This window comes from Camelus dromedarius, chromosome 3, assembly GCF_036321535.1.
Source record: "Camelus dromedarius isolate mCamDro1 chromosome 3, mCamDro1.pat, whole genome shotgun sequence".
NCBI lineage: Eukaryota > Metazoa > Chordata > Mammalia > Artiodactyla > Camelidae > Camelus > Camelus dromedarius.
Window position 1 is genome coordinate 114,319,725 of NC_087438.1, and position 14,768 is coordinate 114,334,492.

General features: G+C 40.8%; 2 protein-coding genes across 2 annotated transcripts in view; one reads left to right on the forward strand and one right to left on the reverse strand.

Moving 5' to 3' along the window:
- The window catches only part of NLRP3 (NLR family pyrin domain containing 3), a 42,321-nt gene extending 37,205 nt beyond the window's left edge, over positions 1 to 5,116 (forward strand). Inside the window, exon 10 of the mRNA XM_010997884.3 lies at positions 4,900 to 5,116. Within this exon, the coding sequence (XP_010996186.2) occupies positions 4,900 to 4,909 (10 nt within the window). The 3' untranslated portion in view covers positions 4,910 to 5,116. The remainder of the gene's footprint in view (positions 1 to 4,899) is intronic.
- Positions 5,117 to 5,479: 363 nt separating this feature from the next.
- On the reverse strand, positions 5,480 to 6,373 carry LOC105104218 (olfactory receptor 2H2). The gene has a single exon (XM_031442061.2). It carries the CDS (start codon positions 6,356 to 6,358, stop codon positions 5,480 to 5,482), a length of 879 nt encoding a protein of 292 aa, XP_031297921.2. The 5' UTR covers positions 6,359 to 6,373.
- Positions 6,374 to 14,768: the final 8,395 nt, after the last annotated feature.

Here is a 14,768-nt window from a genome sequence, read left to right on the forward strand (position 1 = left end):
TAGGAAATTTAAATGATGAGCAAGATTCTTGTGCAGTCTGAAATGATCTCTTCACAGTTTGCTAATCAATTATAAAAGAAAAATAGTAACTACATAAAGAGAAGAAATTGGACAGAACCCCAATGAAAAATATCAGTGAGGGCAGAATGGATGTCTGCTTTCAGGTAAGCTGACTTGAGAAGGAACCAATATCACCATTGAGTATTTCTGGTTGAGAACCCGGAATTTAATCATCAGGAAACAAACTTCAAATGAGGAAGTTGTATTAAAAAGGGCAGGGGACTGTATTCTTCAAGAATGTCAATGTCAGTGTTGACAACGGGTAAATCTTGAGGTGGGGGAGTTATGGAATTGTTCTATATATACTATTCTTATTCTTGCATCTTTTATGGACACATGACATTATTTCCAAATAAAAAGTTAAATAATCAAAACAATTAACAGTCTTCATTAGCACTTGCAATTTAACATTTGAAAGATGCCAAGACGTCACTAAGTTGTTAGTTACTAAACAAAAATAGGAAGAATCTTTGCTAAGTCGTATGTTTTCAACTTCACTGTATGAATTCCAGAGACTGCCTTTCCAGGAGCAAGACATAAAAATATAAGTAGCAGAAATAAAGACATTATAAAAGAAACTGATGTGCTATGTAAGAAGAAAAAGAAAAGAACGTGAACTGAGGGAAAAGTAAGATGAAGAATACAAAAGGAAGGGCACCAAAGAGTTCTACCTATGAAGGTTGTCGGTCATCGGTCATCGGCAACACTATGCATTATATTAGCAAAGTGATTTGCAGCTCCTCAAGCTTTTGGAGAAAAATAAACAGATCATAGGACTGGAGCAGGCTGGTCATAGAGACCGGAAGGAGAGAATGATTCCATTGGACCCGAGGTGATTCTGTGAGTTTGCAGAAGGACACGCTCCAGTGAGATGAAGTTGTAGTCACTGTCAGGCTGATTTTATTGTGTGGTAGAGCAGTGCTTACTAAGCGGCTTCGCAAATACATATCACCTGGGATCTGGCTTAAAATTCAGGTTCAGTGTGTCTGGGGTGGGACCTGAGATTCTGCATTTTTTAACATGCTCCAGATAAAACTGACACTGTTTATCGCCCGCTTGAGCAGCAAAGCTTCATGGTCCAGAGAGACGTGCATTTGTTCATGAAATAAGGTAAGCTTTGCACTTAGGTGAGAAAAGTAGTTATTTATCAATATAACTGTAAAAAATTCCTGGGGAACACCACCTCTCTCTGGATGGATCTAATTTTCCAAAGAAAACCCTTGCACACTGTATATAAAAAAAAAAATAAGAAGACTCTGACAGTAGAGAGAAGCAGACAGATTAGCTGGGGGACCTCAGGACTCAAGGAACAACACAGTGGTGAGGGCGTTTGGTTTCTTCCTTGTTTGTTTTGTTTTTGGTTTTGACTCCTAAATCTCATTCTTAGAGCTGGAGCTCTTTTCCACAAATGGTGTGGGAGCAATTGGACAGCCATAAGCTAAATAAATAAATGAAAAATTTACTTTGCCCTAACCTTACATTTTGTGTAAAAACGAACTCGAAATGGATCATAGACTTTAATCTAAAATGTAAAGCCATAAAACTTGAAAAACAACATGGGAGAAGTTTTCTACAGCTTGGATTACAGCTTGGTTTTAGATGTATAGATTTTAGATACGACACCAAATTCATAAACCATAAAAGGAAAAACTGGTAAGTTGCACTTCGTAAAAATTTTAAATGTTTGCTGGGTGTAAACCTTTATTAAGAGGCAAAACAAAAGCTATGGACTGGGAGGAAATATTTCCAAACCACGTGTCTGACAAAAGACTTCTATCTAGAACATATAAGGAATTCTCCAACTCAACAGCAGCAACAAAAATAACAACAACAAAAACAATCAGAAAATAGGCAGAAGGCAAGCGACACTGAAGAACATACGCTGGTGAAAGATGAAAATGTGTCATCATCAATAGCCATTAGGGAAATTCAAATTAAAATCACAGTGAGAGGGGGGTGGGAAGGGATAAACTGGGAGTTCGAGATTTGCAGATACTGACTGGTATAGATAAAATAGATAAACAAGGTTATACTGTATAGCACAGGGATGTAGTAGCTTACAGTGAAAAAGAGTATGAAAACAAATATATGTATATTCATGTATGACTGAAGCATTGTGCTGTACACCAGAAATTAACACAACATTGTAAACTGACTATACTTCAATTAAAAAAATCAGTGAGATATCATTGCACATCTGTCAGAAAGGGTAATATTAAAAACAAAAATGGTAACAACAGCAAATGTTTGCAAGGATGCAGAGAAACTGGATCACTCATCCGTTGCTGGTGTGAATGATAAATGGTACAGCCACTCTAGAGAGGATACGGCAATTCCTTACAAAATTAGACATGTGTTTACTATAGGACTCAGTAATTGCAGCTTGGGCATTTATCCCAGAGAAACACAAATCTAATAGTCACCCAGATGCTTTTTCAGGAATGTTCACAGCAGCTTTTTTTTCACAATAACCCCACACTGGAAACAACCTAGATGTCCTTCAGTGGGTGAATAACTAGATGAACTGGTACATCAATACCACGGGGCACTGGCAATAAAAAGGAATAAAAGATTGATACATACAACATCCTAGATGACTGGTCAGAGAATTATACTGAATGAAAAAAGCCAATCCTAAAAGGTGATCTACTATATAATTCCATTTGTATAAAATTATTGAATTAATAAAACTACAGGAACACAACAGATTGGTTGATGTCAGGATTTAAGAGGGGTGATGGTGCTGGGAGGGGACAAGGTGCGGCTTTAAAAGGCGACTCGAGGATCCTTTTCGGGATGGAAATACTCTTGTGTGTGTCAATGTCAATACACTGGTTGTGATATTACACTACAGTTTCGCAAGATGTTACTGTTGGGGGCACTGAGTAATGGGTTCATGGGATCTTTTTCTTTTTTCTGCGGGGGGCAGGGAGGACAGGCACAGACTAGAGGTAGACCCCTGCCAGGCGGGCGTGGAGGGTGGCACCTGCCTGCCTGGGACGCTCAGGCCCCAGACAGCCATCCCGGCTCCCAGACCCCTACCCATATGTGTAATCTCTATGCAGTTTGTTCCTGGCAGCCACAGGGCCTCTGTGTGTAGAACCAACCATGGACTGGACCTTGTCCAGAATCAGGACATGGCTAGTTCATTACTCCCTTGGTGGCCAAGCCTGAGTGGGATTCCCGTTCTGTGTGCCCCTATCAAGCTGTTGCCCCTCAGCCCAGCACCAAGTCACTGGACCATCTCTGGGGCACATGTGGAATCAAGGAGCCTAGGATGTCTGGGAGCTGTGCAGGGCCAAGGCCAAGGGCACCCTGTGCTCTGAGGGGTGGGGAGAATCGCTCGGGTCGAGAGCAGCAACAGGACCCTCAGCCGAGGCTCAGAGGGGCTGAGGCAAAGCTGAGGACGTCCCAGGCTTGAAGGCTCCAAGGGCCGAGGTCCTTGCTGCCATGTGACCCTCAGTCACCCAAGACAAGCATGTCCCCCTCACCCTGGCAGGTCAGGGCTGGGCAGTCTGTGGCCACACATGACCCAAGGAAGGACAGTGCTTCCCAGGGTCTTGCCTGTGAGGCGGGCTCAGCCCAGGAGGCAGCAGCCACACCCTCTGCATCCTCATGTCCACAGGACTCTGAAGGTCTCTCTACCCGACCATGATGGTCAAAGAGATGGGCTTACGCAGCAAGCCGAGGCTGTGTCCCAGATTCCTGGGTGGTGGTGGTGGTGGTGGGCATGTGTTCAAGAGTCTCTCCCCAGGGGGCTCTCCAGTGACCCTCCAGGGAGGGTGCTTTGGTGAGGAGCATTTCCACTCCAAGCCAGTCTTGCTCCTTCTCCACCAGGCATGGGGTTAGGAGGGAGCCCTGCTGAGCTGTGGGAAGACGGGAGAGCTCCTGCCGGTCCTGCACCTCTGAGTCTTTTAGATGTGTTGGGTGAGGGGGCTGTGAGCTTACACCCTCCCCGGACCCCCAAGACCTAGAGGTTGCAGAAGAGCAGGCCCTAAGCCCTTTGGCCTCCAGGTTTTGTTGCTTATCCTTCATTCCCACAGTGGTCCCAGGAGATGGCCAAGGAAAACCAGGCTGCCGGACTCAGGGATGCTGTGGCCACAGGGCCAGCCTTGGTTCAAATTCTCCTTCCTAATTCCTGAATGGGCAGTTCAGGCTTTGCAAACAGTGGAACACTGAGCTGGAGTCCAAGGCAGGCACTGGGCAGGCACTCATGGAGCTTTTTATTCTTATAGTTTCGTATGTATCTACACTTATTTCAACATACAATGTTTAATCTGAAATAAATCTGGTAGAGCAGACACATAATGCCTTTGGTCACCAGGTTGTAACCGTCCGAGATTATTGTTTTCTTTGGGGGTATTTCATGTATAGAACTCATGTATCTGCTGCTCGTCATTGTCCTGATCAGACACGGAGTTCATTCGCAACAGAAAATGAAATGAGGGGATTATACTGATCAGAATCCATAAGCTGATCACTGTTGTGCCTCTCTCTTAATTAGCGCTTTGTAGTTTGGATTCCTTTTGTAGCGTCAAGAGTTAGATGTGCCAGTCATGAGGCCAGTGTCTTCCAGCTCCAAACTCACAGCTGTATCAGTCAGCTCTGCTGTGAGGCTGGGCCTGGGAGCGTGCATGCCGTATTTCTGCTTTGCTTGCTGGTTCCTTATTAGGCTCCAGTCATATTGGGTGAGACGGGCAGATAGGCTGCAGGCTAGGGCTGGGAGAGGAAATCTTTGCTCTTCCTGTTTGTTTTCTGTTCTTGTTCATTTGACCCTATCAGTGTTTTTTGTTTTTTGTTTTGTTTTGTTTTATTTTGTTTTGTTTTGCACACTGCCAGGGTCAGCTGATTAGGTGAGCAGCAGTTGAAGCAAACTGAATCAAGATTCTGCAACAGGCGGCGAGCAGAACCCGTGTCTCCGTGATGACATCAGCACGTCCAGCAATGCCCCATCTCCGAAGTAGGAGGTTTAAGAGTTTGTGCTCTTGGGGCTGTTTCTTTGAATATCAGTTTAAACAATTCCAGTCCATCAGTTTTAACAATTCCAGTCCTTTGCTCCTGTTCCCTCTGTGCTAGGGGTTGCAGCTACTTCCTTTTGCTTTCCTCTCCTTCAACAGCTAGTTAATAATTCTTTGTAATAAATCCTTTCTTCGAAAATAACTGGAATGGTGTCTGTTTCCTGCCGGTAACCTGATGAGAGCAATGTTGCGCTTACATTTAAATTTAAGAATAACACCACGAGGTGCATCCAGTTTTACTTTTGATTGCTCTACGTACTGTCTGGGCAAACCAGGCTACTGGCCTTTAGCATTAATGTTGATAATTGAGAGCTCCCCATGCATGAAATATCACATTTTTAATGCGGCGAGCAACTGAACTGGGCAAAAGCTGACCTCTCCTTGAGTCTGAGCTGATTCCGTTACTCCACACTGGATGTTCTGTTTCTGTCTCTCCCAAATAGCTTCTGGAGAGCCTCCTTCATGTCCTTGTTCCTCAAGGTGTAGATGAGGGGATTGAGAGTGGGGGTCACCACAGTGTAGAAAAGAGTCAGAAACTTCCCTTGCTTCTGGGAAAAATGGCTTCGGGGCTGGATGTAGACAGCAGTGGCACTGCAGTAGTAGAGGAAGACGACGGCCAGGTGGGAAGAACAAGTCCGGAACGCCTTGCTCCTCCCCTCGAGGGACTGGATGGCCAGCACTGCCTTGGCAATGTGGCCATAGGAGATGAGGATGAGCAGGATTGGCCCCATTAGGAAGACAGCACCAATCACTGAGATCTGGAGCTCATTGACGTGCGTGTCCCCACAGGCCAGGCGGATCAGTGCAGGGACCTCACAGACAAAGCCATCCACCTGGTGATGATGGCAGAAGGGTAGCTTCATGGTGGTGGGTGACTGCACCAAGGTTCCAAAAATGCCAGTTGCCCAGACCAGGAATGCTAGTTTGTGACACAGGTGTGGGTGCATGATGGCTGCATAGTGTAGGGGTTGGCACACCGCCACATACCGGTCGAAGGCCATGACCAGGAGCAGCACGCACTCAGCAGCAGCCAGTCCCAGGAAGATGTAGAGCTGGACCGCACATCCCAGGTAGCTGATGGTCTTGTCTGGGCCCCAGAGGTTGACCAGCATCTGGGGGATGCTGCTGGTGGTGAAGCAGAGGTCCAAGATGGAGAGGTTGGTGAGGAAGAAGTACATGGGGGTGTGGAGGTGGGGGTCTAGGTGGAACAGGAGTATGATGGTGGTATTGCCCACTAGGGTGACCATGTAAAAGACAGACACAACCACAAAAAGGACCATTTCCAGCCTGGGGTTGTCTGAAAAGCCCAAAAGAATGAAGCCATCTGGGATAGTGTCATTGTCATGTCCATCCAGCACCCACCTGGAAATGCAAGGAGCAACACATCAAAAAGAATGTCACCTAGAGGAGGCAGAGAAAAGTGATTTTAAAAAAATTTTAATTTTAATTTATTAAAAAAATTTTTTTGAAATATAGTTGATTTACAGTGTTGCGTTAGTTTCAGGTACACAGCAGAGTGATTCAATTATACATAGATAACTGAAAAACTTATATATATTTATATATAAAATACACATATTTTATATATAAAATAGAATATAGATATTCTTTTTCAGATTCTTTTCCATTATAGCTTATTACAAGATATTGAATATAGTTCCTTGTGTTATATAATAGGTCCTTGCTGTTTATTTTATATATAGTAGTGTATATGTGCTAATTCCAAATTCCTAATTTATCCCTCCCCCTCCTTTCCCTTTGGTAACCATAAGCTTGTTTTCTATGCCTGAGTCCATTTCTGTTTTGTAAAGGAGTTTATTTGTATCATTTTTTAGATTCCACATGTAAGTGATACATATGATATTTATCTTTGTCTGACTTACTTCATTTAGTACGATAATCTCTAGGTCCATCCATATTGCTGCAAATGGCAATACTTCATTCCTTTTATTTTTACGGCTGAGTAGTATTCCATTATATGAATATACCACCACTTCTTTATCCAGTCATCCGTCGATGGGCTTTTAGGTTGCTTCCATGTCATGGCTATTATAAATAATGCTGCTATGAATATTGGGATGCATGTATCTTTTCAAATTAGGATTTTTATTTTTTCCAGATATATGCTCATGAGTGGGATTGCTGGATCACAGGGTAAGCCTAATTTTAGTTTTTTAAGGAACCTCCACACTGTTCTCCATAGTGGCTGCACCAATTTACATTCCCATCAACAGTGTAGGACAGTTTCCTTTTCTTAACATGAAAAGTCATTTTTGATTTTAGAAAACTGCTTATCTTATTCTGTATTAATAATTTTTCTAACATTTTACTGGCCTTTCTTTAATCTCATCCTTTTTTGGACATTTTCATCTTAATTTCTTCAGACTTGGATAATTCTAGTAAACTCTTAGAAGGCAAGAATATAGAAAGTGAATGCTTAAAACTAGCCCTTGCCACTATAATCAACTACATGCTACAAGCTGGACAACCTATAAGAAATTAAAATATTCTTAGAAATATACAAGCTATCAAGACTGAATCAGGAAGAAACAGAAAACCAAAATAGACCAATTACTGGTAAGGATATTGAATCAGTAATTAAATCTGCCAGTGAAGAGAAGCCCAGGACCAGATGGCTTCACTGGTGAATTTTACCAAACATTTAAGTAAGAAATAATGCCAAACCTTCTCAAACTCTTCCAAAAAATCTAAAAAGAAGGAACACTCTCATACTAATTTTATGAGGCTAGCGATATCCTGATACCAAAGCCAGATAAGGTCACTTCCAGAAATGAAAGCTGCAGATCGATATTCTTGATATACATAGGTGTAAAAATTCTCAATAAAACGCTAGTAAAACAAATTCCCCAGCACATTAAAAGAACCATGCACCATGAACAAGTGGAATTTATCCCTGGAGTGGTAGCCCCACATGTGCAAATCAATCGATGTGATGTATCACATTAATAAAATGATATAATAAAAATCATATGACCATCTCAATAGACACAGAAAAGCATTCGGCAAAATTCAACATCATTCATGACCAAAAAATCTTAACAAATTAGGTATAGAAGGAAGTACCTCAACATAATGATGGCCATATATGACAAGCCCACAGCTAACATCATACTCAATGGTGAAAGGTTGACAGCTTTTCCTGTAAGATCAGGCATATGACAAGGGTGCACTCCTACTACTCGTAATACTGAAAGTCATAGCCAGAGAAATCAGACAAGAAAAATATGTAAAAGGCATCAGAGTTGGAAAGGAAGAAGTAAAATTATCTTTATTTGCAGATGACATAATTTTATGTCTAGAAAATCCTAAAAACTCCACCATAAAACTGTTAGATGAAATTAGATTGAATTATCTGAACAAAGAAAAGGATACCATTTACAATAGCATTACAAGCAATAAAATACTTAGGAATAAACTTAACCAAGAAGTGAAAGATTTCTACTCTAAAAACTGTAAGACTTTGATGAAAGAAATCATAGACTACACAAATAAATGGGTATTTGGTGTTAACGGATTTTAAAAATTAATATTGTTAAAATGTCAATACTACCAGAAGCCATCTATAGATTCGATGCAATTCCTATTAATAGTTCAATGGCATTTTTATAGAAGTAGAAAAAGCATTTATATGGAGACACAAATGATTCCCAAATAGCCAAAGCCACCCTGAGAAAGACAAAGTCAGAGGCATCACACTCCCATTTCAAACTATACTATAAACCTAGATGTGTCAAACAGTGTGGCACTGGCATCTAACCAGACAAATGGATCAATGGAACAGAACGGAGAGCTCAGAAATAAACCTAGTATATACGTTCCACTAATATTTGACAGGAGAGCCAAGAATACTCAATGGAGAAAAGGCAGTCTCTCAATCAATGGTGCTGGGAAAACTCGATACTCACATGTAAAAGAATGACACCAGGCCCCTTCCTTACACAACTCACAAAAGTTAACTCAAAATGGATTAGAGACTTAAGTGTAAGACCTGAAACCATAAAACCTCTAGAAGAAAACATAGGGGAAAAAATCTTTGGCATAGGTCTTGTCAGTGATTTTCTGAATATGACCCCCAAAGCATAAACAACAAAATAAAAAATAAACAAGTGGGACCACATAAAACCAAAAAACTTCTGCATAGCAAAAGAAATGATTGACAAAATGAAAAGGCAGCCTACAGAATGGGAGAAAATATTTGCAAATCCTGTATCTGATAAAAATTAATACCCAAAGTCTATAAAGAACCCATACAACTCAATAGCCAAAAAATAAAACCCAAACAACCAAGCAAAAAAACTTCAAATAATCCAATCAAAAAGGGCAAATAATCTGAACATTTTCAAAGAAGATATATGAAAGGACAACAGGTACATGAAAGGATGTTCAAAGTCACTAATTATTAGGGAAATGCAAATCAAAACTACAATATCTCCTCATGTATGTTAGAATGGCCATCACAAAAAAGACAAATGTTGGTGAGGTTGTGGAGAAAAGAGAACCCTCCTACACTGTTGATGGGAGTGCAGCCACTATGGAGGACAGTATGGAGGTTCCTTAAAAAACTAAACACAGATTTACCATATGATCCAGCAATCCCACTCCTGGGTATATTTGCAGAGGGAACTCTAATTCAAAAGGACCCCAATACACATTCATAGCAGCACTATTTACAATAGCCAAGACATGGAAACAACCTAAATGTCTACAGCAGGTGAATGGATAAAGAAGATGTGGTACATATATAAAATGGAATACTACTCAGCCATAAAAAAGAATGAAATAATGCTATTTGCAGCAACATGGATGGATCTAGAGTTTATCATACTAAGTGAAGTAATTCAGACAGAGAAAGAAAAATAGCATATGATATCACTTATACGTGGAATCTAAAAAACATGACACAAATGAACTTCTTTATGAAACATAGACAGACTCACAGACATAGAGAACAAACTTACAGTTACCAGAGGGGAGAGGAGGTGGGCAGGGATAAATTGGGAGTTTGGGACTTGCAGATACACACCACTATATATAAAATAGATAAACAATAAGGTCCTACTGTATAACACAGGGAACTATATTCAATAACTTGTAATGGTCTATAATGGAAGAGAATATGAGAAGGAATATATATATGTATCAATAAATTGCTATGCTGTACACCAGAAACTAAAACAACATTGTATATTCACTATATGTTAATTAAATTAAAAAAAAAATAAAATTTGTGTGTTCTAATAGGAACCCTTTCTTCCAAAACAAAAATCAAAAAGACCAGTCCATTTCTGTACTCATCCTGAAGCATGTCAACCTCTTTTCTACTGAGCAGAATATGACATCTAACGTTGTGCCGCTGAGTGCCACTTCCATCAAGCAGCAATGAAGCCATCATGGCTTTGTGAACTGATGATGTAGTTTACGTCAGTGCACGCTCAGTGCTCATCTATTTCATGTTGTGACAGAGGCTGGCCACTAGCAGCCACTTAGCGGCTTTCTTCCCACATCTGGAAAAGCCTCAGCCAATGGATCTTCCTTCCAGAACATTTTAATGTACTAGATATGCTTGTCCCATTTTGCCCTCTGGTCCATGGAGTTGGCTGTGGTTTTCCTAATAACACGGGTCTATGAGGCTCAATGCTTTTTATGCGATGAATACAAAAATTGCCACAGGGACATTTCCAAACTGCCTGTGTGACCCTGCTGACTTTGGTGCTTCCTTTGATGTCCAATGACCCTGTGTGAGAATGTCTGCAGGTAACCATATTCCAGGCACCGAGGACAACAGACCAAAATCATACTGGTTAATAATCATCATCATCATCATCATCATCATCATCATCATAAGTGTTTCATGCAGTTTGAGACATGAGAATTAAACATGATAGAATATCATGAGGCATTATTACTACTGTAAAATTGTTCTACTGATGGCCCTGTTAGTGGGAGCTGGGTTAGAAAAAAGCTGAGGACCCTACTCTGTTCATTGCCAAGTTCTTCCTCTGTAACCAGCACTGGGCTGCATTCTGGACCTAAACTCTGCCAAAACTCTGAGGTGCTGGCTTCCTCCGCAAGAAGTCGGTCCCTACACTTGCCTTTCCTTCCCTGTCTTTGTATTTGTCCAATCTTGATAATTCATGGAAAACCCCATTTAGAGCTCAAAGGGAGTCATACTTATAGGTGGTGGAGGAGACTCGAGGGTCCAGATGTATTCTTGTTCAATCCAGGCACAGGGGAACAAGAGAAGAGGTACAACATAAGGGGTGTTCACGGACAGAAGGGCAAGGTCTCACCTAGACTTTGTGCATATGCTGGGGAATCAAGAAGTGTTTCTGTGTTGGATATTCTGGACTTAATGATATGAGGCATGGCATAAGGGAGATAATGAAGCTGAGAACACCCTCCTCTCCATTCCCTGCTAAACACACGTGCTAAATACATGCTCAGAGTTTCCCCTGTGTTACTGGCAGTGCTCTCTGGTTTTTTGCTCTCTGTTGCTTACGACTGATCTTGCCGGACCAGATTCCTTCATGCTGGGGTTCTGCAGAAAGCCCTGCGGTTCACACACGTTCCTATAGGGAACATCTCTTCTATCATCCTCCTCCTGGCTCAGGATCTGCTTTTATAGATTCTCTCCCCATAATGTAAATTTAAATAATTAGTTGAGCAACCATAACTAGGGCCCCTACTTCACCCTGTCCAGTAATCCCTGGTCACTCGCCAACTTCTGCTATCTGCCCCCGGCCACGCAGTTCGCTGACGTCACTCTGAACCTGTCCGTGTGCAAAGGCACCCACTTCTTCCAATGCCCTTTGGCCACTCTGATGATCACGTCATCATGGTGTCTGCCACCTCTGAGGCTGTACAGAAATTAGTTTTACATCAGTTACTTGGAATTTAGAAAAATGTTATCTCAGTTGGTACCTAACAATTTAATATATTTATTACATTTCTTTCCCCTGTCTACAGCTCAAATACTTGGATTGCCAACAATTTTCAGTTTGAATCATCCAAGCATTCCTATTCTTGTTCTGTTATTAATATTCAATAACTTAAAAATGAATGCATCCTATCTTTTTATACTTTTATTCATCTAATTTTATACATGATCTCATTTTCATTCTTATGAGTTGATTTTCTATATTAGTCTCTTACAAATGGCTATCCTAAATGTTGACACCCTGAAAAATCCCTCACATTGGAAACTCCAAGTAAATACCAGCTTGCTCTGCTCATTAACTGCAGACACTAATATCTCTAAGTAAACCAAAACCACACTGATAAAATAAACATTGCCCCTAAAACTGCAGAGAAACTTTCACTAGGGGAAACACACACAATGATCTCTATCCCTCTGAATAAGAAAGTTCTGATACATGAACATGAGATTTCTAATTCCTCGGAAGACAGGTGAGACACTTGATTCATTTCAGCTTCCTGTAAAGCGACTTGCAGGGTAAAGTACTCACTATATATTCACTGATTTCCAGCTTCAGTCAGACCAGCGCCGTTTCTGAACCACCGGTTTCCTCTCTGCAAAGCAGGTCTCAAAGCACCACCTGTTTCTCATACTTCTCGTAATAATGCCAATATAAGTTATTGCTAAACATTTGGGACTGCATCAATTTGCTTTCCAGCTGATTATCATTGATCCCCAAAACAATCCTTATGATGCATCTCTGTATTGATCTTATTATCCTTCGAGGAGAAATTCCTGTGTTAATCATTTTCTTATCACCCTTCAGTCTGTGAACAATTCTGGCAGGAGTCCCCTACTTGGAGCTACAAGATGAATCTGGAAAGGGCTAGCACAACATGGAACCATGGAAATGCAAGGAGGGAAGAGGTGGTTTCTGGGCCATGCTCCAGGAGGGGTTAAATTTCTTTCTGATGAGCTCCTCCCTCCCTTTTCCATATTCCTTGACTCCTTAGCAGTATTTGATTTGGTCTAAATGATCTGTGTTCCCACGTGGCTACCGGTTTCTGAGTTTCCACCGAACATGATATTGATAAGTGCTCTGCACTTCTGACAGGAGCAGCCTGTAATGGCAGATGCCATGAGATTTGACTGGTGGTCCTACGTTGGCTTCTAAGGAGGTACTCAGGTACCACTTAATGTCTCCATGAACAGTTAATTTTGCCCATCACTATACACTATTTGTGACGTCATCCAGTATTTGCCTTTCTTTTTTTTGAATTTTATTTTATTGAGTTATAGTCAGTTTAGTGTTGTCAATTACCAGTGTAGAGCACAATTTTTTTAGTCATACATAAACATACATATATTCATTGTTGCATTCTTTTTCACCATGAGCTGCCACAAGATCGTGTATTGCCTTTCTCTATTTTGATATCTCCTTTAACATAATGCTTTCAAATTCCACCTGTGTTGTTGCAAATGGCAGGATTTTCTTCTTCCTCATGGCTCAATAATATTCTATCATGTTTGATCCTCATGTCCTCAAACTGCATAAAACACTTCTGATTATTACTATTATTATTACTATTACTATTATTACTATTATTAAGCAGTGTAGTTTTGGTCTATTGTCCTCTGTGCCTGGAATATGGCTACTTTCCCCCTCAACTTACCCAATCATAGCCATTGCCAAAGATATCCAGGTTCCTGTTTCCTTCTCAGGTACATTTTATACTATTTTAGCTCAGGTTTGGTCACAGCCTGAGCAAGTGTACAAACAACTTACCTCCAGGACACCATGGTCACTGAAGAGGGACTGGAATCAGAGACCTGTTTTTATTAGCATCCTGGGGCACAGAACCATGAAGAGATGACAGCAGTGGTGCTCTGGAAATTTCCTGCCTATTTCAGGAAGCCTCAGCTTGCTGAGACTGATAGGCCACTGGGACCCCTTCCCAGATGAAAATCAGCCTTGGGTCTGAATGTCTCCTGTGGTGAGTTCTCCATCCCCTTGGGACCTAACCATGTCTGCTCTGTGCTATTAGAGACGGGAGAGTATCAACCATGAGGGACTTCCCTTCTGTCTTCCATCCCATCTTAAATTAGACTTTTCCGTTCATAAACCAATTCAACAAATTTAAGAATCAATAAACCCTATCGGTCTTTGGCAACTTCTCCTCAGTCTGGCTCCCATTCTCATGCTTTCCTCTGGTCATGTGTTTGGATTCAGAATGTAGTGATTTCTTCCTCATGCATAAAGTGCAAAAGATACTCAGAAAAGACTTTAGAGGTGATTCAGGGAAAAGGATTTCTTTTTTCTTTCCTTATAGAACCAAATGAAGTGTATTTTTTTAAATTCTAAATTTTATGTGTCCTTATAGAAGAAAATTCATTTATAATATATATATGTATATATATGTGTGTGTGTGTGTGTATATATATAATATATAACTTTCTCATTCTGACTCTATTCTGTGTCCCTGCAATAGTCGCTGACATGGTTTTAAGTATGTGTGTGCATAAGGACAAATACAAAGTCAACTATATACATATTTTTTCTAAAGGTGGAGATAAAATGATAGGCTGAAAAACATCACGGAAGGGACAGATCTATCCTTAAGTTTTCCCTTTCTTCTACTTAATAGCACAAAGTACAAAAAAAAAAAAATACAAAAGCAAAAAGCCACATCAGGCTAGAGAGGTAACATAGTGTTTTTAAACAGCATAAAAATATTTGCTAAGTTTTCACCTCA